The sequence below is a fragment of the Scheffersomyces amazonensis genome, assembly GCF_036850825.1.
Source record: "Scheffersomyces amazonensis strain UFMG-HMD-26.3 chromosome Unknown RJT21scaffold_4, whole genome shotgun sequence".
Lineage (NCBI taxonomy): Eukaryota > Fungi > Ascomycota > Pichiomycetes > Serinales > Debaryomycetaceae > Scheffersomyces > Scheffersomyces amazonensis.
In genome coordinates this window covers 422,789-450,527 of record NW_027042744.1, presented here as the reverse complement: position 1 = coordinate 450,527, position 27,739 = coordinate 422,789, and the positions used below count along the sequence as shown (strand labels likewise).

At 29.7% G+C, this 27,739-nt stretch overlaps 11 protein-coding genes across 11 annotated transcripts; 5 read left to right on the top strand and 6 right to left on the bottom strand. All coding sequences in view use genetic code 12, as the record gives it.

Annotated features, from left to right (window-relative positions):
* Positions 1-514: 514 nt before the first annotated feature.
* On the bottom strand, positions 515-2,041 carry RJT21DRAFT_130801 (phosphatase PAP2 family protein; the record flags this gene model as incomplete). The annotated part of the gene is made up of 2 exons (XM_064883024.1): positions 515-1,527; positions 1,699-2,041. The coding sequence occupies 2 exons, from the start codon at positions 2,039-2,041 to the stop codon at positions 515-517; spliced, it is 1,356 nt and encodes a 451-aa protein (XP_064737698.1).
* A 2,335-nt stretch (positions 2,042-4,376) lies between these two features.
* ZCF23 (Zcf23p) lies at positions 4,377-6,959 on the top strand. The gene has a single exon (XM_064881929.1). It carries the CDS (start codon positions 4,674-4,676, stop codon positions 6,462-6,464), a length of 1,791 nt encoding a protein of 596 aa, XP_064737697.1. The 5' UTR covers positions 4,377-4,673; the 3' UTR covers positions 6,465-6,959.
* A 645-nt stretch (positions 6,960-7,604) lies between these two features.
* Positions 7,605-9,371, bottom strand: GAP4 (Gap4p; the record flags this gene model as incomplete). Its single annotated transcript, XM_064884921.1, has 1 exon — positions 7,605-9,371. The coding sequence occupies one exon, from the start codon at positions 9,369-9,371 to the stop codon at positions 7,605-7,607; it is 1,767 nt and encodes a 588-aa protein (XP_064737696.1).
* Positions 9,372-9,835: 464 nt separating this feature from the next.
* TAF145 (Taf145p) lies at positions 9,836-14,117 on the bottom strand (the record flags this gene model as incomplete). Its single annotated transcript, XM_064883254.1, has 2 exons — positions 10,577-14,117; positions 9,836-9,897 (listed from the first exon to the last, which is right to left on the bottom strand). Exons 1-2 carry the CDS (start codon positions 14,016-14,018, stop codon positions 9,836-9,838), a joined length of 3,504 nt encoding a protein of 1,167 aa, XP_064737695.1. The 5' UTR covers positions 14,019-14,117.
* A 114-nt stretch (positions 14,118-14,231) lies between these two features.
* Positions 14,232-15,388, top strand: RJT21DRAFT_40254 (uncharacterized protein). Its single transcript, XM_064884442.1, has one exon. It carries the CDS (start codon positions 14,274-14,276, stop codon positions 15,234-15,236), a length of 963 nt encoding a protein of 320 aa, XP_064737694.1. The 5' UTR covers positions 14,232-14,273; the 3' UTR covers positions 15,237-15,388.
* Positions 15,389-17,505, top strand: RJT21DRAFT_40255 (uncharacterized protein). The gene has a single exon (XM_064884443.1). It carries the CDS (start codon positions 15,541-15,543, stop codon positions 17,431-17,433), a length of 1,893 nt encoding a protein of 630 aa, XP_064737693.1. The 5' UTR covers positions 15,389-15,540; the 3' UTR covers positions 17,434-17,505.
* Positions 17,506-18,228, bottom strand: RJT21DRAFT_40256 (uncharacterized protein). Its single transcript, XM_064884444.1, has one exon. The coding sequence runs from the start codon at positions 18,060-18,062 to the stop codon at positions 17,577-17,579; it is 486 nt and encodes a 161-aa protein (XP_064737692.1). The 5' UTR covers positions 18,063-18,228; the 3' UTR covers positions 17,506-17,576.
* A 626-nt stretch (positions 18,229-18,854) lies between these two features.
* RJT21DRAFT_140348 (uncharacterized protein) lies at positions 18,855-20,885 on the bottom strand. The gene has a single exon (XM_064883373.1). It carries the CDS (start codon positions 20,689-20,691, stop codon positions 18,991-18,993), a length of 1,701 nt encoding a protein of 566 aa, XP_064737691.1. The 5' UTR covers positions 20,692-20,885; the 3' UTR covers positions 18,855-18,990.
* Positions 20,886-20,904: 19 nt separating this feature from the next.
* Positions 20,905-24,325, bottom strand: RIA1 (GTPase). The gene has a single exon (XM_064881928.1). It carries the CDS (start codon positions 24,195-24,197, stop codon positions 21,060-21,062), a length of 3,138 nt encoding a protein of 1,045 aa, XP_064737690.1. The 5' UTR covers positions 24,198-24,325; the 3' UTR covers positions 20,905-21,059.
* Positions 24,326-24,376: 51 nt separating this feature from the next.
* Positions 24,377-24,767, top strand: RJT21DRAFT_120994 (uncharacterized protein; the record flags this gene model as incomplete). Its single annotated transcript, XM_064881927.1, has 1 exon — positions 24,377-24,767. A coding segment is annotated over exon 1 (253 nt), but the record flags the coding sequence as incomplete, so codon positions are not given.
* Positions 24,768-25,081: 314 nt separating this feature from the next.
* DHH1 (DExD/H-box ATP-dependent RNA helicase) lies at positions 25,082-27,293 on the top strand. Its single transcript, XM_064884441.1, has one exon. The coding sequence runs from the start codon at positions 25,448-25,450 to the stop codon at positions 26,993-26,995; it is 1,548 nt and encodes a 515-aa protein (XP_064737688.1). The 5' UTR covers positions 25,082-25,447; the 3' UTR covers positions 26,996-27,293.
* The last annotated feature ends 446 nt before the right edge of the window (positions 27,294-27,739 follow it).

Sequence of the window (27,739 nt, the reverse complement as noted above, 5' to 3'; positions counted from 1 at the left end):
TAAAAAGGCCAGATTCCGTGTTTGTACTGAAATATGAAAATTCTAACTTCTAAGCCATCAATTCAATTTGCGAGTCAACAAAAATGTCTCCTCCGTAATCCCCCTATTCTAAAAAATAAGAAAGTTTGCATCAATAGTTTTCATAATGTTTATAGTTAATTACGGCTTTCCATAGGAGACCATTTACCATTATAATTGTAATTATAGTTCTAATAACTACTAATATTAAAAAAAAATATTTTCACTGTACTCCAGTTAATTCTCACAAGATTCTATCCCCAAAAGGGGTCGTGTGAATTTTTTGATAATCTTGAAAATGACGTAATGAACGACATTTTTTTAGGGCAACAAACTTTGCGGAGACTTCTTATAAATTGCGGCCGCAAATATTTTACGTGCTACAGATTTAAACGATAACCTAAAATAAAAAGAATTAAGTGTATATTAATGAATTTTAGTGATAGATTATATATCTTTTTAATGAATGCCAAAAGTTACTCATTAGTTTCAGTGATTAATTGATACTTAAAGGATCAAAGAAAAACTCAATACATGTATTTTTGAATACTCTCATACCCATAGTTTCTGATCCAACCCGTTCACCTTTTAATCTATTCTTCATAAATCTCTCATCACATCTCTTTATCCAACGTTGTAATATAGTAAATACTATTATACTATAACCCATTCCGACAATCAAGTCTAATCTCCAATGATGGTCTAAGTATATGGTGGCCCACCATTGTAAAACTACAAAACAAAATCCTAAAATCTTAACCGAGTACCAACGCGAATAGTAACTGAGGAAGAAGAATACCATGACTGCCATGGCTGAATGTAAGGATGGTAATGCACCAAATACAATTGGCGATTTATGGAATCCCTTGGAATGTAAATGAGTACCCATGGCTACATCAACTCTAGTTAAACCAGCTGCATAACCAGGCATATCATAATTGGCTTCTTTGTCTTCACCATAAAGATGAATAAACCAAGGTGGAGCATTTGGAAATAAAAGATGGGTCATTACACCACAGATATTTTGTACTCCCAAAGCAATGGAGAATAATTTAAGAGAACCTGGGGCATGAAACACATATAACCAAATAGCCGTGAATAATGGAGCACAGAAATGACAAATAACATATGAAAACCAAGCAATTAGATCCTTATAAGTTTTAATTGGCACTCTTAAGGCGTATACGAAATTAAGGAGAAACCAACTTAATGCAAGCAATGCTGGTGCTGATAAATACCAACTATTTAATGGACGGTATGGATTTGAAGATTTTTCGATACTTTTTCGTTTGTTTATGATATACTGTAATTTGCTATTATTCGGTATATATCTTCTATGTTTGAAATAGACAAGATCCATAAAATGGGAGGACTGGTTCTCTTCTTCTTCATTTTCATCTTCTTGGCCAGATCTTGATGCGAGTGTATCAGATGAAGTATTTACATCGTTACTTCCACTTTTTGCCAAATTTCTATCAGAATTGAATTCATTTAACTCTAAAGTTTCATCTCCCGAAGAAAAGGATGGAGTGGACGATGACGAATCTGTAGATGTACGTCTTACACTAATTGGCTCTAAGAAAGGAGAATTAGTTTCTATTTCATCTTCTTCAACAATGATATCATATGTACCTGATGATGAATTTAAGGAGGAAGTATGAGATGAATTGACTGTAGTACCGATTGATCTATAGATTTTTAAATATAATAAATATGATCCACCAATTAAAGCTGAAACGAAAATAAGGTTGATAAAAGTATGATCTATAATATTAAATAAATAATTTTCAGTTCTATAAGCAAATTTAACGAAAATTGGTGGTCTTATCTTCTGAGGTATTAATCCAGCATTTTTAAATATCAATAACCATATAAAGACTGGTGAAAAGTTAATCCAAAAATTTAAGACTAAGCCTATAATGGATTTTTCATTTAATCCAGACCAAAAAATCCTCCATAATAATTGAAGGATAAATATTAACGGGCTCAATGCTGTTCGCAAATATGTCAATAGTATGGCCATTATTATTAGGATGCAAATTTGTTGACTTTTTGAAAATTATTATTATTATTGTTGTTGTATTTTTTAAACGAAAGTAGTATAATTAAAGGCTCCTTTTAATGGATGATTGTATCACAAACAAGAAAATGCCAAACAATTTATGAGATTGGAAATGCAATATGATTAAAGTGAACTACTTTAAATGTAGAGATAGTGATATGGTATCTCTTTGACGGGGGAAAATTATGCAAATAAGGACCCTATTGATAAGTATTGTCTGTAGTAACAGATGGATGTGACCTTCAGGGAATATGTAAAATTCTTCTACTAAGTAATGATAAAAGCAAAGTGATGAATGATGAACTGAAAATGAAAGCAAAACTAGACCGCCAAGCTAAATGAATAATCACAATAATAATTAAGAATAATTAATACTACAACAGTTATTAAAGTTAACTGATGAAATTTGCTAGGCTGTGTTAAAGGTATTGGAACGGGGGGATGTGATGGTCCGTTGGTTAAAACAAATATGATTCTATCGTTAGACAAGAAATACAGAAAGAAATCAGAGAAGAGAAGAGTCTAAAAGCAAAAGAAGTTTCCCGAGAAAAAAAAAACACTGAAGACCATAGATTTTGTTTTATACTTATAACAGCTAATATGTGTATTTTCATTATTCGGCCCAATTGTCCAAAACTAGTATAAGTCCCATAGAGTGGCAGTTTATCGACGACATTTTTTTCCTTCTCGTGTGACAGAAGGGCTTTTTTTTCTTTTTTGTTTATTTTTTTTTTTAAAAATTATTTTCTCCATTCCAGTTTTTAATTTTTTGTTTTGTGCAACATAAGACAGCTTGTTTCAGTATGAGTGTAAATACGTATGTTAACAACCATTTGAAAAAAATTCTAAAAATTCAATGGCCTAAAAATGAAAAAGCTTAAGCTCTTGTACTAAATTGCCACTCATTTTGAATAACTTTGGTCTCAATGCAAAGAAGTTGGGATCACAAATAGTTTATTTCTTACAGCGGTTTCTTCCTCGGCTTGAACGTATTATAGAAACACAAAAATTTTAAATTCCTAATAGTCAGCTTATTATACAGGAGATCTATGGGACAAAAGCATGATCATCCATCAATAAAAATATTTTCGTCTGTTAAATTCCTGCGGATCGCACTTCAGCGTTAAACTCCGTTCCGTCTATCTGCTTAGCTTCTGTCAAATCCATACTACCAAGCCTTTTCTTCGATTTACAATATACTAATCAAAATGATCATTCTTTGTGCAGATCATGGTGTGTCTACTTGTTTATTGAAAATCACCGTAATGCGAAACTTTTGAATGAGCGACATTTTGATAAGTCTTCCCCTTAAAAATAATAATCAGGTTGTGTAATAAAAAGTTTTAAATTACTGTTTTTTTTGCATATTTTTTCTGTAATTACTCCTATTTGTAAATGATGTATAGCTAATGCCATGTTTGCTAGACGGAAACTAAAGCTAAAGGTGAATCGGACTTGATAACAGCAAAATTACTAGAAATCGCTTCAGTTCGGTTTTAATCTTTGTCGTCCGACGTTCACGTGACTTTTCAATTTAAAAATTTTTCTGGGGAGGCGCTTATATAATAGACTAAATGTTAAACAGTGCCCCTAAATGTCTTCTAATATTTGTGATAAATTTCAGTAATTGGAAGCTTTGCATAATTGAAAAAGAGCCCTGTAAATTTTAATAATTATTTTGAAATGAAAATTCATGAAAGTACAGTTCATAAAACGACTTTATTTTTACTGAATTTTCATATAATTTTGGAAGCAATTCCGCTTAAAAGATTTCTTGAGAATATAAAATAATCATGTAAACCGTAAGCCGAATTGTCTCAACAATTAATTGCAAAATTTTAAAAAATTTGCATTATTTTTCTATAAAAGTTGGAAATTTTAAAATTCGTTAAACCTAAGATGGCATTTAAACAAACATATTCTAAATTTATAATTCAAAGAAATTAATTATATATGTAAATTGGCAGTGATAAGAAAAATATAAATGAGAAAAAATCCGAAGGTGTTGATGATGAGGAATATTATTATGAAGAATGTCTTGTTATTAACAAGGAAATTTACTTCCTTTAATATTATCAGTTTCTGGTAAAATTTAACTAATTATAATTCACCTAAAAGGTTAGTATCTCATTTAGCAAACAGTACAACATTTTGCAACTCCCCCAGAATCCCGGCTCTTCTCGCATATCGAACAATTCTTTTGGTTTCAGTTCCGAGAATTGCCCAAAATCTTAATATGCAGGCTTCTTCCCCAAACAATTCTTTTAACAAGAGTATATGTTCTTTCCGACGATGTCCGGGATATACCCCAGATTTTTATCAAGTTAGAGGAACAAATAAATACAAACCTAGATCCAGCGGAGTTCCTGAAATATACTTTTGTCGGACAAGAGAGCATATACACATAGTGATAATCGTGACAATTGTTTTGGTAAATGAAGCTCGGACTATAATCCAAAGACTCTCCTTTCAACATTGCATTATCAAATCATCAAAGTTCGGAAATATCAAAAACCAAGGGTCTTGTAATTAGAATTAGGAATAATCAATCTGGAGTATTTGAAGAAGCTTTATATATTGTTGTGGTATCGCTATGACGAAAAAGCTAACTCCTCAGCAGAAAAAGGATAGAAAACCAGCTTCAAGAGCTTGTGTCTTCTGTCACAGAAAGCATTTGCAATGCTCCAATGAGAGGCCATGTAAAAACTGTGTTAAAAGGAAAATCGGTCATGAATGTCAAGATGTACTAAGGAAGAGAGCCAAATACATGCATATCAATAGTAAATCTAGAGATATCGAAGATGATACTTCTAATAATGAAAATGACTTTTTGAGTTCGAATGGTCCAAATTCTACTGTTAATACTCCATTGAATGTTAATAATATTTCAATGAATTCTCATGATCAAATAGAAAATAAATATGAACCTCCATTACCTATCATTGAAGGTACTTCGATCAATAATACTAATTTTGAACCAATAGTACCTCGAATATCGAAAACTAATTCAAATACAAATACAATGTTAAATACTACGAATGATGTTTTGAATCGATTGTTACTAGAACAAAATCTATCAACAAACACATCTAATATAATATCACCTACCGACCTTAACCACAACGAAAGTACTATACAACAATCTATTTCAAATAATAGTTCTAATATAAATTTCAGTTCAAATTATTTAAACCAAGAATATCTCATGTTGGGGGATATTATTCTACAATCAAAACCTAGCTCTCCATCTCCATCAAATACTAGTGTTTCAGAATATAATAATCCATCAAATGAATTGAATTCTCCAGCTACATTTCTTTCACCAGCTAATAATTTAATTCAACAGAATAAAAAGGTTCAAGATCATCAATCAAAAAGAAAGCTCTTGAAAGATTCTCGTCCTTTCATCGCATTAGGATTTCTGAATTCTGCCTTGAGTGATCCTAAAAACGATTCGTCTATTGCAGATTTTCTCGATCACAGTACAACTAACAACGCACAGAGTAATAATAATGATACTGGGAATGCTACAGTTGCCAGTACAGCCAATAACAGCAGTACCAACCTTCAATCATCTAGTAACCCATTTTTGCCTAAATTAGGTATATCTTCAGGTGCAACTACTGAATATATATCTCCTTTGGTTACTCATCACCTATACCAAACAGTGCAAGACATTTACACAAATAACATAATAAGTTATGAATATCCTCATTCTTATCATTCTTTGACATACTTCTTAAAGAAGAGATTCCTGGGTAATAATTTGTCTCCAGAAGAGAAACAAGCAAAGAGAAATAACCTTTTAATAATCTTAAAATTGATTGCAAGTTACCGTCCTACATTTATTAGTGCTCATAAATCATTGTTAAAACCATATGATTTACAGTTTTTGGAAATGTGTTTCCAAAGAAGTTTAATAGATTACGAAAAACTCTCTCATTTGAATTCCAGCCCAACTATAATTTGGAGAAGAACAGGAGAAGTGGTATCAATAACCGATGATTTACTAAGTTTATTGGGATATAATCTAGCTGATATTTTATCCAAGAGAACATTTATCATGGAGTTGATGTTTGACGATGAATCTATCATTAATTACTTTAAATTATTCAAGTCAATTGCTATTGGTAATTTAAATCTGTCAATTTTCACAAAGTGTAAATTGACGAAGAATTTAAATAAGATTTTAGAAACTTCATCAACCACTCCCCCACTCACTTCGCATGGCATACCAGGGAATTCTGATGGAGATGAATCAAACTTATATATTGAATTCTGTTCAGTATGGACAGTTAAACGTGACTTGTTCGATTTACCAATGCTAATAATCGGTCAATTTTTACCTATTCTTCCTGCTGGAGATGGAGTGAGAATGTATTAAGAAAGAGATGCCAAATTCAGTTAGCATTCATAAATATAAAATTCTATTTATTTAACAATATTTATTCAGTAGTTTGTAACAATAAAGTTATTAATTTTATTATCAATATCTAAATTAATTAATTCTTGTCAACGTTATCAGTTACGTATCTACAAAGATGAAGATGAAACAGTAGAAGTTTGGTCTGATCATTACAGTAAACGTGACAGATACGAAACACTGAAATGATATTTGGTTTGGTTAACATGCCTAGACAAAATTGTGACATGACCTTAAATCACGCAAGTGGAGTGACTTTTTTCTTTTTCGCAGTTTTTTATGATGATAACACCACTTTTTTTGCCTAATTGGTGATACTATGAGCCGCATATCTCTTTTTCGCAGCTTGAAAATTATTACCAGCTTTGGTAGCATGGAACAAATGATTCAATTTTTTTTTAGCTCCACATTGAATCATCTGTTCAAAACTGAATAATTGAAATTTCGACATTTGCCGATAATGATCAGAGTATAAATTTCTAACAATTTCCAAACATTAAATTTTCGTAGCTTTAGCTGTTGTTCTTTGTTTCATTGAATTTCATTCACACATAAATACAATTACATAATTATCTATTCAAAATGTTAGCTCCAGGAAAGGCTCTTTTAATTGGTGGTGCTTTATACGGTGCCGGTGTTTACTATATGTTTAACAACTATTATAAAGGTTCTAGTATTAAGAAGGCATATGTCAGAAGCGACCAAACTTACGACAAAGTAAAGATTTTACATCATCCAGAAACTCACTACACTTAAGTTTGCTGAAGGTTTATTATTATCTTTTAATATTAAGATTGATATTCTTACATTTATATATTAACGAATACACGGAAGTTCATTGTTAGAATTTTCAATACCGTAGAATTATTCTTTCTATGATTATAAGATTGATATACTATAAAACATTTATATATTTAACGAATACACGAATTCATTGTTAGACTACACAGAAATGTAATAAAATTACTTTTTGTATTATGATTAGATTAAAACATTTATATAATTGTCAAATGCATGAATATTCATTGGATGGAGAATGTTGAATTATTCGTCTATGATTGAAACATAAATTGATTATGATGCAACTGGTAAATTAGTCATTTAACACCAGAATCTATAAAATCTATAGTAGAAAGATTGAGATTTCAACCATCTCTTATCGTCAGCAATTTCTTGCTTTAACAATTCAAGATCAACAGTTATTCTTCCTGTATCCAAATCAATATCTTCCAACTTAATCATTATTCTATTCCATGATCTACGGTATGTTTTGTGACCAACATACATAAGAATTAATAATGGTAAAGATAAACAATTTTGCAAGAAATTCATATATGAAGCAGAATCTTCTCCAATTGGATAAACAGAAACCCAAATTTCACCAACAACAATCAAGATTAAGATAAGTGCACCGGAATAAGAACCAAACATTCCCATTGGAGATTCAAATATAACTTCATCTAAAGATCTACCTTGAGATTTTAATGCCCATCTCCATCTAATATGAGCAAGACAAATGAAAATCCAGGTAAAGAAGGCAGCTAATGAACATACCGAGAAGAACCATGTGAATACAGTATCTTGATTATCACTATCAATAAGGAATCCTAATAAACCAATTAAATTAGTAAACATAATAGCAACCATTGGTCTTCCTGCTTTGTCAATATAACCAAAAATAGAAGGAATCAAACCTTGCGCAGCCATCGAAGCTAAAGTTCTAGAACAACCATAAACTGATGAATTACCAACAGACACCACGGCCACTAAAATAACAGCATTCATTATATGAGGCAAAACTTTAATACCACCATTTTGAATGGCAATAACAAAAGGGGAAGATGTAATATCTTCTGATGAAGAACCACTTAATAATCTTTCATCGTTGAAAGGAACTAAAAGACCAACAACAATAGTTGATACAATATAGAATAAAGTAATTCTCCAAAAGACTTGTTTAGTAGCCTTAGGAAGAGATTTTCTAGGATTCTTAGTTTCGGCAGCAGCCAATGCTACAAGTTCGATACCACCGAAACTGAATGCAGCACTGATAAATACCGAACAGATTCCTTTAAATCCATGATTGAAAGCTCCGGGATCACTCCAATATCTTCCTCCAATATAGCCTTGAGATCCAACCCCGTTAATGATACAGATACCTACAATACAAAATCCAACTACTGCTAATACTTTAATTAAAGATAAAGCAAATTCTACTTCACCGTACCCTTTAACACCAAAAAGATTAATGGATACAATAATTAGATAAAATATTGCTACCCAAACTGCAGGATCAACACTTTTTGTCCAATATTGAACAGTTAAAGAACAAGCAATCAATTCGGAAGGGAAAGAAATTAACCATGAACAAGCATATAAAAGACCTAAAGTCCAACCCCAAGAATCATCAATAAATCTGGTAAAATAAGCGTTAAAAGAACCGGAAACAGGAAATTGAACAGACATTTCACCAAGAGAGTAAATAACACATAACATGGAATAACCCACTAAAGCATAACCAATTAACATACCTGCTGGACCACCTAATGACAAAGCATAAGAACTTCCAACAAAAAGACCAGTTCCAATGGAACCACCAATGGCAATCATTTGTAAATGTCTTGATTTTAATCTTCTGGCCAAAGGATGTCTAGCACTGGCAATGACTGATTTCTCTATAGAAGTCATACCGGTAGTATCAAATCCATCACCTTCTAAATCTATAGGTTTAAAGGAATCGATGAATTTTTCAAAACGGGATGGAGGTTTTCCAAATTCATAGGAAACTTCACTAACATCTCTAGCCTTGATAGTCACATCATTGTGACCAGCCGAATTATTTTTTTCAGTATAATTGTTGTACAGCATTTCAATTATCTATAATCCAATCTTTGCAGTAACCTTTTGATGAATTCTTTCCTTAATTGAAATGAACTTGTATATAGGAAATGCCAAATATGAATGAGAACTTACACTGACCTACCAGTGAAAAATCCCTTTATACTAAAATAAAATAATTGATCGGCACTTATATAAATATATATATAACAGTAAAATTATGCACCTTAATAAATTAGGTTGCGAACCCATACATTATTTTTTTGTGTTCAGCCCCTCTAGCTGTGGGTCCTTCAACAGAAATATATTTTTTTTCTTCCTAATTACCTTCTTTGGCTGTTATTTTACGGATTCATAAGACTAGCTTTGATAATAGACGGATTGTAATAAAAAATAAACGAAGACACGGTTCTTATTCAAACCAGAGTCAAGTTTGTCAGTATACCACGATGAAAAATAAGTACATCAAACATAGTTTACATTGAATTAATGAATTAATTATTATTACTTTTTAATGAAGCATACTTAAGCTTTGAATCATCAATAGGTGTGGCTTCTTGGCAATGCAACACAATGGAATGGCTCAAAATTAAAGTTTAAAAAATCGATACCACTACTGTAATTGGATTATGGAATATTTTTCTAGTTACCGAATATGCGCGATGGATATTGTAGTGGGGCATTTAGTGCTTCATAGTTCATAACCAATTATTTAATTATGATTAATTAATTTTTAATGATCGATTTTCTTATAAATACAAACATCAAACTCACTAAGATTTTCTTGGAAACCACCTCGTTTCTCACATTCGAATGTTAATATCGTCTAGTTTTCTACAACGGTTTCTATTAATTCTATAAATTGTTGATAGCTTTCATTTCTGTGCCAAATCCTATTGAGCAAATTTTCTTGAATACCTCTTCAATTGTTATTCTTTTCATTGTCGTCAACAGTTGTAGACGGAATATCATTACCATCTTATTATTGAACTAGATTTAAACTTTTTAGACGCTGATCAATTATAATTAGTAACGTAATTACAAATAAAATCGCGTTTCTTATATAGTACAGGTACATTTAATAATACATTACTTAATAAACTTAATTAACTTAATAATACTTCCAATCAAAATTTACGAAACTTCTGTCTGTGCTATACTGGACGATGGTGTGGCTGATGAAAGTAACGAACCACCACTAAGATCTGGTTCACTTCCAGTACTTTGTCCATTACCTTGATTATTGGGGGTAGGATTATTATTCTTTTCATTAAGGGCATTCATAGCTTGAATTGCTGCTAATGGTTCTGTTATATTTCCATGATCATCTCTTTTTACAGGAATCGTACCTCCATTAGTAGCAGCATATAATGGACAAGATTTATTAGTTCTAATATGCCCAAAGGCTCCACAAGATGCACATCTACGAGTTTTACTTTTCCCTTTACCAATACCTTTACCACCAATAGCATAAGATCCATCAGGTAACATTACAGTATTTGCATCAATTATAGTACCTCCAGCAGCGGCTGCAGCATGAATAGAATCCTTAGGTGGCTTTTTAGCTCTACTTTGTTTGGCTCTCTTTTCTAAATTAGCTAATTTTTGTAATAATGCTTTCCTTCTAATCTTATTCAATTCTTTATCATTAGTAGGTAAGATTTCCGTTACATCAGCATTCTTAAGTAATTCATCTTCAATTTGTTTCTTCCGTTTAATATAGGCATTAATTAATCGAGGATCAGAAATAGTTTCAACTTTTCTTTGAAAAATTCCATTTTCATCACGAACTCTACGAGTAATTCTTAAAACTTTCTCTTCTACATTAAGATTACTTTCTCCATTTTCACTGGATGCTTTAGATTTAGCTAATTCTTCAGCCTTTTTCTTTTCTTCTCTAAATAAATGTTTAATATATCTTTCATGATCAGCTGGTTTATATTCATCATATATGGCTTGAAGATTAAAATCAGATCCATGATCTACTAAAGAACTTCTTTGAGAATACCATATACGTTTAATTTCTGCTTCATATAATTTTTGTTGATATGCTGCTGTATTATTCTTAGGAGTCTTATCTCGTCCTTCTCCAAATAATGGTTTAAATCCATTCTTTTGAGTTGATCTTAATAATGAATAACCTAATCCTACCCCAGTAGGATCACCTTCACCATTAAGTTGAAGCATATATTTAGACAGGGTTGCTCCTAAAAAGTTACGAGTTATATTCCAAGGTGCTAGTTCTTCATCTATATCAATTTCTGCATCAGGATCTCTAGGTTTTCTAACTTTTTCCTTTTCTTTCTCTTTCTCCTTTTCCTTTTTAATACTGGTGGATTCATCTTCATTATCATCTTTATTAGGTTCTGTACTATCTTCCTTTTTATCCTTCTCCTTTTCCTTCTTTTCTTTCTTAACTTCATCTTTCTTTGGTTCTTCCTTTTCTCCATAAATCATGGCAATATCATCTAATAATTGTTGACCATATTGCATACTATCAAGTAATGAAGAATCTTCAGGAGTTATCATGGCTCTTACTTCATCTTCAGTTGGTACAGTATCACTATTTCTTATTTTCCAATAACCTTGATCATCACCTTGTCTTTGATATTCCATAAATTCTTTTAATCTTTGTCTATTTTGCATATCATTTTGATCAGGAAAATGTTTAGAAACATCTTTTACAGATATTCTTGCTTGTCCATTATTATTCATAACTCTAAATACTACCATTTTTAATCTATTCTTTGAAGTATTAGTAACTTTTCTTGAATGAGGGGCAGGTACTTCAACGGCTGGAAATATATTACCAACTGCAAATATATTATTAATAGCTCTTAAGAAATATCTTTGATGAGATCCAGCTCCTTGAGATCTTACAAGTAAAAAATCTGTATTCTTAATTTCATGCTTAAAAATTGGAGCTCTAACCATATTATTATATAAAGTTGGAACAAAATCTCCAGGAGCTACTTCACCAAAATTCCAAAATGGTGATCTATCTTCAACTCCTAATACATGAGTTTCACCCACCAGAGTTTTTGGACGAGAAGTATCATCTTCACGTTCTTTTCTATAATAATTAATAATCTTTGAACCCATTCCAAAATTAGATAATATTGAAGGATATTCTTCTGAATATTCAAATCCAAATATTTGTGCATTATCAGCTACAGTTAAATCTGTAGTTCTAGAAAAGATTTCTTTCAGTGATTTACCCTTATCCTTCTTTTTCTTTCGTTGTTTTAATTTTGCAAAACTTAATAATGAACCTGGTCTAATAATAAATCTTGGTCTATGGAATGATCTAGCTTCTTGTTTAGTAAGTTTTACTTTATAATATGGACCTTGTAATCGTAAAGCTGGAATAGAATGTTCAATATTTAAATTACTTAATTGACTTCTAACTTTAGTATTATAATTATCTTTAAGAATATCATATTGTTTATCATTAGATATATTAAATTTTAAATCCAATTGTTTATCATTTATAGGTATTAATGCTCGAGATTGAGATTTAAGTTTCTTTTGTGGTACAAGTAAAAGATTTGGATCATTCATATCAAGATTTATTACATCACTAGTAAGTTTACCATCAAAAATATATTCATCATCTTCATCAGATGATAAATCAAGCATATTTGTATCCATACTTGGTATAAGTTTAGCTGGTCCATTATCTCCAGCATTTATAATTGCTTCATCATCCCAATCAGCAGTAGATAATATTAAATCCTTTGAAAAATCAGTAAATTTATCACTACTTTTCCAATCTTTATTTAATATTGGTTCTTGTCTTAAAAATGTTTCCTTTTGAGTTCGTTTAAAATTTAATGCTTTTATAAAATCAAGATCATTCTGAGTTATTTGAGTTATACCCTTTTCCTTTGGAATTATTGAAGGTATATGTTTACCCGATTTAAATTGTTTCTTCAGATCAAAATCTAAATCAAGATTGATTTTAGTGGGCATTAGAGGTTTTATAACTTCTTTAAATGCTAATGTTGGACGATGATTTCGATAATATCGAGGTTGAGGTTGGAAAAATAAATGGAAATTAAATGGTTTATGTCGAGAATAAGTTGGGAAATATCGAGATATATTCCTTTTGGCTTGTTTGGATTCCAATCTTTTCACTATTCGTTGTAATTTCTTTTTCTTTTTAATTCTATCTTCTTCCAGAATAGACAGTCGTTTTCTAGAGGGGAATTCTTGTTTTACTTCGAAAATTTCTCCCATATCTAAATCATCTAAACCATCATCATTTCCATTAATATAATGATCTCCTCCACCTAAATCATTAAATAAATTATTATTAATATCAGTATTATCATTATCAAATACATCATCTCCATTACCAAACATATCATCGAATTCTGCATTGGCTTGTTCTTGTAATTCTTCTTCATTATCTGATTCAGGATTTAATTCATCTCCATTACTTCCATCTATTCCTCCTTTACCAGATGGTTCTTCTTCTTCAGGTAAGTCTTCATCATCGGCTAATTCATCTATATCTTCATAATCTACTGCATCATCCGCATGTTGAGTCTTCCGTTCGAGAAATATATCCTCAATTAATTGATCATTAGGAATTTCAGAAGGATTTATTATATCATTTAACAACTTATTTTCTAAGTCATCTTCATTCCCCTTTGAAGACCTTCCTCCGGCCATATTGAATTATATTATAAACAGTATAGAGTTTACGTATACTGAATAAATTATTCAGTATTTTGTATACTTACTTTCAGTTATAATGACTTTGCTTCCTCACCCACCTTTTTTTATTATATATATATAATTATGGATTTTCGAATATTGGGTAGTGCACAAAATTCAAAATGTCAATAATTGAATCAATTATTAAATAATATATATTATACTATACTAATTGTAATTGTAATTATAAATTATAATTATTAATTAACTATGAATAATATTAGAGATAATAATCATAAGGATCTCCTAGTAGTATTAAATAAGGGACTTCGACTGTCTATCCTGTACAATTATGAGAATAATCTTGATATATATACCATAACAAATCCGGATAATTTCGTAAGTTATATGATACAATTACTTAATAATAAAAATTATAGAGATATTAAAATTATAATTCTGATTGGTAAGATATCTGAATTATTACCCATATTGAAATGTCTTTATTTAAATACTAATTTAACTAGATCGACTTATGATAATTTATTTCTTAATCAGTTTAATCAACATTTACGCACAGGACAAAGTTCAACCACGACTCATAGTATTGAAATTCTTCCAGGAAGAGGTCAAGGTGATAGATTTATACCCATTGATTTAAGTATAGTTATAGATCCTAAGGAATTTCTTACTAATACTAATCTGTACTTATCAATATCTAGTATCGCATTACAACAATATTTACGGTATTTCACCCTAAAACATGGAGCAAGATTAGCAGTAATTAAACAAATAGATTATATACAATTCCCTCATAAATTAATTGATTATTTTCAGAAACTTCAAGATCAACCTCAACCTATATTTGATTCATTTGAACTGACAGATAATACTTCCAAAAATCCATTTACATTAAATTTATTTATCCCTAAAGCATGGGATTCATGGTCTAAAATAATATTAGTTTCAAAAAGTATGTTTCATGATAATGAATCATTACTTGGTAACACTGAAGTTATAGAAGAATTCGATTTAGCCTATAATCAGTATATTGAATCAGAGCAATCCAATGATTCTTTTCAGTCCTCAATATTTACTTCACTTATGCAAAGCAATAATAATTATAATATTATTATTAAAAATAATAATAATAATAATATGCACCATAAAAACTCTAATAATAATAATGTCGAGCACTCACTATCACTTAAGGATATTCTATTTGCAAGCTAATTAGACTACTCAAATAGGAAATGTCTATATGCAGATCGATTTTAGTTTTATACCGTTGAAAAATTACAGCATTAAGAAGCATCAACGAAAAAAAATGCTAGATTAAGTATGGGAAAATCAAATCAAATAGGATCTTCAAAATAGGAAAATATATGTTCATCTTAAGGGTTTTTGAGATAATTAAAAGTTTAAATTCATAGAGGTAGTAATATCTAATTGTGGGATATAATTTGTGAAAAATCCGTGAAAAATACTAAGATTATTAATTTATTATTTTATTTATTTAATTTAAATAAATTGTAGTATGTCCGATGACCCATTAAGTAAAAGTACCGCTCGATTGTCAATTTCTACATTTGATGTTGAAAACGATAATCCGAGAATTCAAGTTAAAGAATTATTAAATAATATTGGAGCTTCAGAATTAAGTAGACGAGATTCAGTAGTATCTATAACTTCAATGGAAGAAATTGAAAAAACCAATGAAAGAATGAAAAGAAGAAGATCATCAGTACCAATATTTAATGATGAAAAGAGAAATAAAAGTGATTCAGGTCCTAAGAAAAAGAAAAAGAAGAAGCCATCACTTACTTTTAAACTTGAATCAACAGAAAAGAGACTCCCATTTCATTGTTTAAGAGATTTAGTATTAAAAATATTTAATGTTAATGTTTCAAAGTTTAACTGGTTAAGATTAGAAAATGAAGCTCATATACCGAATGTTGTATTTTGTATGACTCCAGGTTTACCATATGATATTTTCACTAATTTTAAAGAAAATGATCAATTAATACCGATGGAATCAATTGAAATTCCTCAATCATTAGAATTCTTTAACAAACAATTTCTGCATTTTATAAATACATCATGTCCAGGAGGTAAAGATTCAATATTCCCACCATTACAAGCTATTTCAAATGCTCCATTAACCAAAAGAGAGAAACAAGAACTTCTTGATAAACTGAAAGCAAACTCCATTACCATTCATGATTTATTATTAACCGCTGAGCAGTTAATACAACATAATTATCCAGTTATCCGAAAACCTGAAGAAGTCGATTTAATTACTGAAGATGAAGCTGAAGGTTGGGTAGTGACAAAGAGTTTTGAACATGAAGGTTCACATATATTTGCATTAGATTGTGAATTTTGTGATGCTAATGGAGTAAAAGTACTAACTAGAATTTCTTTAATTAATTTTCAAGGTGAAGTTGTTCATGATCTGTATGTTAAACCTGAATTAGAAATTACTGATTATTTAACTAAATATTCCGGGATAACTGAAGAGTTATTAAAAGATGTTACAACCACTTTAAAGGATATTCAAGAGAAGATATTAACGTTAGTTTCTAAAGATGATATATTAGTTGGTCATTCATTAGAATCAGATTTAAATGTTATGAAAATTAAGCATGATAAAATTGTAGACACATCAGTCATATATGAACATGTTAGGGGTCCCCCACTGAAGCCATCATTAAGATGGTTAAGTAGTAAATTTCTTAATCGTTCAATTCAAGATGGAGAAGAAAATGGTGAAGGTCATTCATCTGTTGAAGATGCTCAAGCATGTTTAGATTTGGTGAAATTGAAAATTGCAGAAGGGAAATGTTTTGGGGTTAACATTGGTGAGATTTCACTTTTCAAAAAGATTAGTAACGATATAAGTTCAGAAGGTTTCAAATCATTATGGATTAATTATAGTGATCATAAGTATCAAGAATCTTATCATGAACCATCTGAAAATATGGTTGATGTCGAGTATGTAAATAATGATGATGAAGTGGTTGAGAAGTTCTTAACCCATTTCAATGATTCTCGTAGATTCACATTATTAAGTCTTCGAGAACTTGAATTTAATGTTCTTAATCCAAATATACCAGAACATTATAACGGAGTACGAGATGATAAGGAGAATTTGGTTCAATTACATGAGAAATTAAATCGTCGATTAGAAACCATCTATGAAAGACTTCCTGCAAATAGTTTAATGATAGTTTATTCCATAATTGGAAATCCTAAAGAAATGTTCAGATTACAAGGAATTCGAAAACAATTTCAAAAATTAGAGCGTGAAGGTAGAGATATTACTAAATTACCTAGTGAAGAGAGTTGGGATTTTGATAAATTACAAGAATTATATGAAGCTACTAATAACGCAAAGAAATCAGTAACATTTATTAAACTCAAAGAATAAACCACATTAACATTATGTATATTTAAACATATATAGTATAGACATTGTATATTAGTCAAAATTTTAATATTAAATATTCGTTAGAAATGAAACTCATTAAACCAAGCCAGAGTATACTGACACAATATGTGTATACATTTATATTAGCCCAAACCAGAAATTTGACCTTCATCATTTTTAAAACTTATAGCAGCTGCTAATTCAGCAGTAGATGAAGATTCTTCACCAAGATTACCAATTTTATTGATATTTCTATTACTATATTCTTCATCAGAATCATTTGAATTACCATCAATAATATCTACAATAGAAGATTTTCTTGAATGATCAGTAATAGGAACTCCCTTATAATATTTCCATTGATTTAAATCAAGAATATCATTAGGATTATAATTATTACGATTTGGTTTCTTATGATTTAAATTGGTTTTAAACCATCCCTTTAATTTAACTGATTCAACTAATGAAGTTCCATCATCTTGAGCCAGAGTTGTTAAAGCAGGTGAATACCAATCTTTAACCCAAGTAACTGTATCATCTAAGGGTTCATGATGAGGATTAATATTATATTGCATGGTAGTTGTATTATTTGATAATACAGGAGTACTAGTGCCACTATTTGAAAACATGATAAATTTTAGTGGGGGTAATTCACCGGTTTTATGTGCAAGCTTAAAGGCGAGGACTGAGTAATGTAAGATCTTTATAATACTTAATCTAGATACTTAAGAGACTTTTGGTATCTAAAATTGATTGAAATATCTTACTAGAGTAAAGAAGAAAAAGGAAGCAAGAGAAATAATACTCTACTTATTATATATATATATATTTAAACTCAAACATATTACCAATGTCTCCGTCTCACATAAATAACAACTATCTCAATAATAAACGATTAAACTGTACTGACAAAAATTCATAACTATTACCCATTTGCCCCATCAATGCAAAGACAAAAGGATGAACTTAAAAGCAAATGATCCTACACACAAGGTTTGGAAAAAAAAAGAAAAAAAAGAAAGAAACATAATTTTATATTTTTCTCATACTAAATTACTATGGCAAGAAAAGAACAAAGGCGGGCGATTAAATGTACGTAATCCAAAGTTAATTTACGTATTGTGCGGTATTGAGTGGCAATATATTCCATGACCGCACCCCTATCTCGATTAGTACTATTTCATGCGACTATTTAGTACCACACTAGATGATTTGTCGCGAGATTCCCATAAAATCCACTAGTAGAGAAAAGTGGGGTTACAAGCGAAAAGATATAAAATATAGTTTTTCTTTAGAGCATGGGGTCACGCTCCGAAGTGCACGTGCACACAATAATAAAAAAACAATCTTTATAAAAATAAAAATAATAGTAATAATAAAATTTAATATTAAATAAATATATAATAAATATATAATAAATTGTCATGTTTTTCTCATTTTAGTACCTAGGTGTCATTATTCATACCAGGAAAGAAAATAATATTTATGTTATATGTACAAGGAACCTTTTACTTTCCATTAAAACCCCTTCAGAATTATTTATTCTTTACGTACAATTTACTTTTTTTCCGCAACTGATTCATTAACTGGCACTTGATCTTGTTTAACTTTTTCAATATTAGACTGTTGTTGTTGTAATTGTTGTTGCTTCTTGAGCTGCTTTTCTCGCAATTCTCGTTGTCTCTTTTGTGCACTCAGTTTAACATTTTCTAATTTCCTTCGTAAATCTTCTCGTCTCTTTTCCTCTTGTATTATTCTCTGATTATAAGATTTAATCAATTGTTTAGGTTTACTACCGAAAATAGCTTCATACTCACAAAGTACGCAACATTTATTACCCCCTTTAATAAAATCAGAAATTCTATGATCAAAATCTTCAGTTCCAACATTTCTCTTCTTTTTTGATTTCTTCTTCTTCTTAGATTTTGATTTTGATTTTGATTTTCCAGATTTATTTTCTTCTATATCATTATCTGGCTTAGATCTTTGAGTTCCAGTAATTCCTAAATCATTAATTGAAGGTAATCTCAAATTCTTTCCATTACCATTATTAACTCCAGAAGCAACTGCGGCTGCATTAGATAATCTGGATTGTAAATTCATTAATCGTAATTTCTCTTCAACATTATTATATGTCGGTACTAATTTACCAGTATGATCGTATTCAAAAGTAAATTCACATGATGGTCCATCTTCATCATCATCATATTCTTCCCCATCTCTATCGTATTCATAGATTGGACAATCACATCCATCAAGACCATGAACATCACATTCTGGTCCAGTATTTAATTCAACTTCAATATGATGGGTTGGTGGATAAGAATATTGATATGAATTATCTTCATCATCAAGTTCATTTAAATCATATGATTCATCATAATCATCTTCATAAAAGTCATTACTATTCCCATCATGTAAACCTTCTTCATCTTCAGTATCATATAATGAAAATCCTTGTTTCTTCTTAGTTGGAATACCATGATCTGCATTCAACATTTGTGAAATTTTATCTCGTAAAAAGTCTATTTCAACTTCATTTAAAAGCATTTCCTTAGATGGCATTTTCATAGATACTTTCTTTTTATTAGTTTTATTATTAGTTTTAGGTTTAGGATTGGTATCTACAATTTCAGGTTCAAATGATGCACCAAGTGAACTATTTCCATTTTTATGATTAGAAAGATCAACATCATCATCTAATTGACTTATCTTATCAGAAAATTCCACTGAAGCCTTCTCTAATGCTTCTAATAAACTATAGTCAAATATGGGTTTAGAATCTTGAAAATTATTATTATTATTACCTTGTTTCATCAGTTTAGTAGGATCAATATTAACTGACGGTATATGAAAAGTAGGTTTTTCATCTTCTCTAGGAAATGGCAGAAAATCACCATCATCGTGAAATTGTTTATGCATTGCTTGTTGCCATGTTTCATAGTTTTTTGATACCAACTCAAATAAACGCTTGGGGTCAATACTACTATTAGTATTTCTTTTCAATGGATTTGGACCCCCATTACTTGAATTATAATGAGGTTTATGTAATGTAGGTTTGTTTGGGATTGTAGTAGTATTGGAATTATCTGATATTATATGGTTTTTATTATTTGTTCGGGGTAGTTTTGCATTATTATTATTCTTATTAATATTAATATTATTAGTAGCAGTAGTATTGTTATGAGTAGGATTAAATTCCAGATGGCCCTGTTTTAGTACACGACTGGAATTTTGGTTTATACCATTCACCGACATCGTGAATTGGATCAATCTTATTTATAATATTTCAAACGAATGCTATATAGAAATCATAAAGTTAACGGTTGCAATGACCTCTTCCATCTGGGCCAGTATCTTTGTCAGAATTTTTTTTGCACACAAAAAATTAAATTGTAGCAGTAATTGAGAATTACCTGTACATAGCCCTGTATAAAATATAAAATGTTAGCTCTCTATAAAATGTTAGCTCTCTATAGCTCTCTATAGAGCTCTATGTATTAGCTCCATACAACTCTATATAAAATATTAATTTAATATACATTACTGTATAAAGTATAATTTTATATTTTCTATATAAAGTATTATTTCACACAATTCTACAGAAATTATAATTTCATACATTACTAATCTTTCTTTAATGTTCTTTGCTTTTCAGCATTCTTAACCACTTTCTCATCAACAAATAAACCTTTCCTTCTTCTAATAGTATTCATATATTTTCTAGCAATATTTTCTCTTTCAGCAAATTCTCCTAATTCTTCTAATTCTTCTTCAGTATGTGGTACCCAAAATGGATCAATTGTTAACATATCAAATCCATCAAATATTAATTGAGGACTTGCAGCTCCTGAAGTTTTTCTTCTAATTTCTTCTGAAAATCCAAATGCTTCAATTACTGGAATTCTAGCTTCAATTGTAAAAAATGGCGTACCTTCTTTCATTTCTTCTGATATAATAGATCCACCTCTCTTTTGAACTACTGCATAAACTTTCCCTAATACTTCGGCTGATGCTTGAATATCACAAGTATACATTGCAAGAAATAATCTTCTATTCTTCAGAAGAAATTCTTTATGAATTAAATCTCTAGTATAAGTAATAATTCTACCTCCTAAATTTTGAACTTTATCTTTATCTTTAGATTCATTATTAATTTTAGAACTATTCTTAATTGTAACTATAACTCCTTGAAATGATTCACCAGCTAATGGACCTTCATTAATAGCTAATTGAGTTCCATTTAATACATTATTCTCAAATTCAAATCTAGTAAATGAATCATCTTTTTCATTAAATAAATGTCTAAATTGATTATTATTACTAGTAGATTCAACAAATAAATTAGGTCCAATTCTTTTAGGACCAAATGCAATTAAATTAGATACTAATGATTCACCTGATTCAAATTCATGTTCAAATGGATATTCATTTATAATATCAATTAATTTATGTTTAAAAGTATCTAATAAACTATTGGTAACTCCCTTCAGACTAACAATATCATTAATTTCAGATTCATGATCAACTAAGAATTTAACAACTTCATTTGAAATTGGTGAAACATCAAATTCTAAATTAATTCCCAATATTTCACTTTCATCATCTTCTTCATCTTCTAAATCATTGGAATTTGTATCTTTCTTATTATCAGCTAATCCTTCTCTAAATGGAATAACAGGTTCTTTAACAGATACTTCACAACCTTTGGCAAATCTTTCTTGTAAATCCTTTAAACATCTTTCTAAATGAAGTTCTCCAGCAACACACATAATTAATTCTCCTGAATCATCATCAATATACCATTCTAAAACTGGATCAGCTTTAGCTAATAAATCTAATCCTCTCTCTAATTTTTCTAATTTACTAGGATTTGTTGGTTCAATAGCTATTTTTAAAATAGGTTTATTATGAATTAATGTAGAAGTAGAGGCTAAATTAATATATGGTTTATCATCTTCAATTGGTGAACTTAATGTACCATTTTTTAAAATTGCCTTTTCAAGTCCAACAACTCCAACAATATTACCGGCTGGAACAGTATGAATTCTTACTAAATCTCTACCCATAATTAAGAATAAATCTTTAATTTCAATTTCATGAGTAATTTGTTCTTGATTTGTTGGATCATCTTTTGGTAAAGATGCATCATATTTTGGACCAATTACAGTGATTGTATTTCCAACAGTTAATGAACCAGAATATACTCGAGTAAATCCAACTAATGTTTCAGTTTCAGTTTCTTCCTCTTCTTCCTCTTCTTCAAAATCTTCCTCTTCAAATTCCCATTCAAAGGCATCTTTACTTTTAGGTTGAATTACAAATTCATCCTCATTTGAAGCTTTGGCATCAACTGCTTGAGCAACAACTTCTGAAGCCTTTTTAGCTAATTCTCGAGCTATTCTTCCCCGTTCTATAATCTCTTCAGCAGTTAATTCTGATCCTACATTTATTTCCTTTGGAAGATATTCATTAGGAATTGAAAGTAATTTAGATACATATGCAAGAGTATGATGATCTGGATCAGATGAATCGCAATTACGAATTGATTTATCAAATCCAACATCTACTAATTTTGATTTATCCTTTTCATTACCAACAACATTATAAATACTTTCATTTAATATCTTTTCAATTCTTTCTGATTGTGAAGTAATTGGACTTGGTAAATAATCTATTACAGTACCTAATACAGCATGACTTAATGGAATCCATTGAGACATAATTAAATTTAATAAATTCTTATAATCCTTTGATTTTAATTCTCTGGCACTAATTTTAGCTCCTAATTTTTCAATAATCTTTTCAAGTTTTTCTTGATTTCTTTCAATAATACAATTTTCATATACTGCCCATATTTGATCTAAAATTAAAGATACAAATAATGGTTTTAAATTATTTTGCTTTGTAGTTAACTTTTTCCCAGGAATAATTTTCTTATTCTTCATATCAAGATAAAAGTCACCCCAAAGAGTTTTAGTAAGGACATTATGAGAAAATCCTAATTTTGCAGCATATATTCTTGCAAATGTATTGACGGTAAATGCCCAACCATCAATTGCAGATGCAAATACTACATTATTCTTTTCAGGGGTAAAATATAATTCTTCATCATCCCTTTCAATAAAATCACTAGTTTCTCCACTTTCTCTACTTTCTCTCCATATCATATCATCTTCCATTCTATCACCAGCAAAGAAGGATCCAATTACGGCATTTACTTGTTCTATAGTTTTTCCTATATGTTGATAAGCTTCTATTGGAGTTAATTTCCATTCAAGGATAAGTCTATCAATTTTATTTATAACTAATATAGGTTTTAATTTATCAATCCAACATTGTCTAAGAACATTAACAGTTTGAGAACATACCCCTTCAACTGCATCAACTAAAACAACTGCACCATCACATAATCTTGAAGATGTTGAAACTTCAGAAGAAAAATCAATATGACCAGGAGAATCAATTAAATTAATTAAATGTTCTTTAATTTCAGATTCTTCAGAATCTTGTCTTTTACGCATGACTTTAAAATATAAAGAAATAGCTGATGATTCCATAGTAATCCCTCTTAATTGTTCATCTTCTCTTGAATCAAGATATCTAACTTTACCTGCCATTCTTTGAGATATAATTCCATTAGTAGCTAATAATGAATCACTTAATGAAGTTTTCCCATGATCTACATGAGCTAATATACAAATATTTCTTATACTAGCAGTATTCAGCTGTAGTTGGTTAATTGTTTCTTCCGATAACCTCATGGTGAAACTATAGTATACCAAATATTCTTAAGTTACTTTAGTATAATACCAATTCTTAAGTTACTTTAGCTATACTGACTAATTTGCAATAGTGAAAAATTACCAATCGGCTTTTGGTGCAATGCGACCATCGCAAAAAAATTAAATTAATAAAAATGTAACTACATATTTCGATCTTTATCAGTATAACAATTGTTAGTGGATTGGCTGATAAGTAAGTTGTTGTTATATGAGATCTAAGAGTGTCGAAGATTAGATAATGGAGTGTCCACTATGTTCTACAGCACTTCGTCAACATTTATTACAACCCACACTCTCCATTATATCATGTCCTAATGAGAAATGTATTTATCCATTTAACTTATCAATAAGTGAAATGAAACAGAATAATCTTATACTTCCCAATATCACTAATTCAGACATTATGTATCATATGGAATCCAAAATGGTTAATGAAGCTCAAGTTGATAAGAATATAGCTAGATTCATCTCGAAGCAAGATGATGATATAGTGTAGAGATGAAGATAGAGCCATACATTCATATATATATATATATATATATATATGTATATATTATTGGTCAAATACCTAGCATTCTGATTGTAGCTATTATCAATTCAATCAACCACTCAGAACAATCATAGAAGTCTCTGTTATTTATATAACTACTGTAACTTACTATGGATAGTAATAGGTGCAAAATATCCAGCGTACGGCCGGGTAACACTTGAGTATTTATTTTTACATATTAAAATGGTCGTGCGCTTTGGCCCAAAGGAAAATTTTAACCCAACGTAAGTCAAGGAAGTACAACCTAAATAGTTCCCTATATATCATATATTGCAAATTAAATATACTAACGAATAATTTTCTAATAAGTAAAGTATTGACTTATATATAAGCAATTTCTAAAATTCCAAGTTATTAAAAAAACTTGACTTTTCCCATTTGAATAGCATAATTTTTCATTATATAAGACAATTTACTTGTCTCATTAGTACTATTAGAGAATTATATATTTACTCCTATATCAATTGATATTATTACCAACTACATAACTAACCATTTATTGAATCATAGAAGAATCCTTGTAAAATTTTACTTCAAATTTACATATCATACTATTGATTCATATACCAAATTCAATCATATTAAAAGAGCACGTTTCAAATTAATTCACTATTACCATATACATACAATATAATACTATACAATATAATATAATATATAATATATATATATATAAACAATGTCAGAACAAGATTGGAAATCAAATTTGAACATTCCTACTAAGGATACTAGACCACAAACTGAAGATGTTTTAAACACCAAGGGGAAATCTTTTGAAGATTTTAATTTAAAGAGAGAATTATTAATGGGAATTTTTGAAGCAGGATTTGAAAGACCATCACCTATTCAAGAAGAATCTATTCCTATGGCAGTTGCTGGTAGAGATATTTTAGCTAGAGCTAAAAATGGTACTGGTAAAACTGCTTCATTTGTTATTCCAAGTTTACAACAAATTAAACCAAAATTAAATAAAATTCAAGTATTAATATTAGTGCCAACTAGAGAATTGGCATTACAAACTTCCCAAGTTGTCAGAACTTTAGGTAAACATTTGGGTATCCAATGTATGGTTACTACTGGTGGTACCTCATTGAGAGATGATATTGTTAGATTAAATGATCCTGTTCATGTTTTAGTAGGTACTCCTGGTAGAGTTTTAGATTTAGCTTCAAGAAAAATTGCTGATTTATCTGAATGTCCATTATTTGTTATGGATGAAGCTGATAAAATGTTATCAAGAGAATTTAAAGGAATTATTGAACAAATTTTAAGTTTCTTCCCAACTACAAGACAATCCTTATTATTTTCTGCAACTTTCCCATTAGCTGTTAAATCATTTATGGATCAACATTTAAATAAACCTTATGAAATTAATTTAATGGATGAATTAACTTTAAAAGGTATTACTCAATATTATGCATTTGTTGAAGAAAAGCAAAAATTACATTGCTTAAATACATTATTTAGTAAATTACAAATTAATCAATCAATTATCTTTTGTAATTCAACCAATAGAGTTGAATTATTAGCAAAGAAAATTACTGAATTAGGTTATTCATGTTATTATTCTCATGCTAAAATGCCTCAACAAGCAAGAAATAAAGTTTTCCATGAATTTAGACAAGGTAAAGTTCGTAATTTAGTTTGTTCAGATTTATTAACTAGAGGTATTGATATTCAAGCTGTTAATGTAGTTATTAATTTTGATTTCCCCAAGACAGCTGAAACTTATTTACATAGAATTGGTCGTTCTGGTAGATTTGGTCATTTAGGTTTAGCTATTAATTTAATGAGTTGGAATGATAGATACTCATTATATAAAATTGAACAAGAATTAGGTACAGAAATTAAACCAATTCCGGGAACTATTGATAAATCTTTATATGTTGCAGAAAATGCTGATGCAGTTCCAAGACCATTTAAGATTGATGAATTACCAAAAGGTAATGAAACAGTGAATAAAAAGACTGGTTATGAATATAAAGGTCAACCTGAAGTTAATCCAGTAGCAGCTGCTACTCATCATGCTCCTCAACCTCAACCTCAACCTCAAACATATCCTCCACAACAACATATTCCTCCTCACCAATTTAATGGATATCCTCCATATCAACAAGGAGCTCCACCCCCACAATTTGCTGGATATCCACCTCAATTCAATGGTCAATATCCTCCTCCACCACAACAACAATATCAACAAACCCCATCATCTCAACCATATCAATAATGAAACATAATGATTTTTTTTAAAAATAAAATTTATTACAACACATACGCACAAACAAGACCACGCTTAAATGTTTAGATCTACTTAATTTTAGTTCAAAAAGAATTCTTGTTTGATTTCAATATGCTTTAGATCTTTGTCTTTTATTTATATGATTTTTGGGGGTGCTTTAATATTTTGTTTCTTTCTTTCCTTCCTTCTTTGTTTCTATTATTGTTCTTATAATTTTGAAAGAAGATTTAATTCTTTCCCTTTAATGAGTGAATGCTTTCTTTTCTTAAGTTGTTATCATTATACACCATGTTTTATATATACATATAACATGGATTATTATAATGTTATTTGATTGATTTTTACTAGCTACGGAGTTATAATTTACTGTTTGCTTGTTTATACTGATACTACTATTTTTTTATCATCATTAGTATTTTTTTTTATCCTTGTTTCCTGATTTATTCCTACTTATCAATTGACGAATCCCCGGGAAGGTAATCAACACCGGCTAACCTTCTACATTGTAAATTTACTTCATAACATGACTCATTCCATGAGTCGTACAACCATTCATTCGTCTAATACTTTATATATAAAATCCTTAAAAAAACCTCTTTTTTTTTTTTTTTGCAGTCTTGCATTTTTCTTTTATATAGTCTAATACAATAACCATTAGATGGTATACTAGAGTAAGGTAGAGTAGTGTAGAGTAGTGTAGGTATATTAGTTTGGTGTAATAGTAATTCAGTA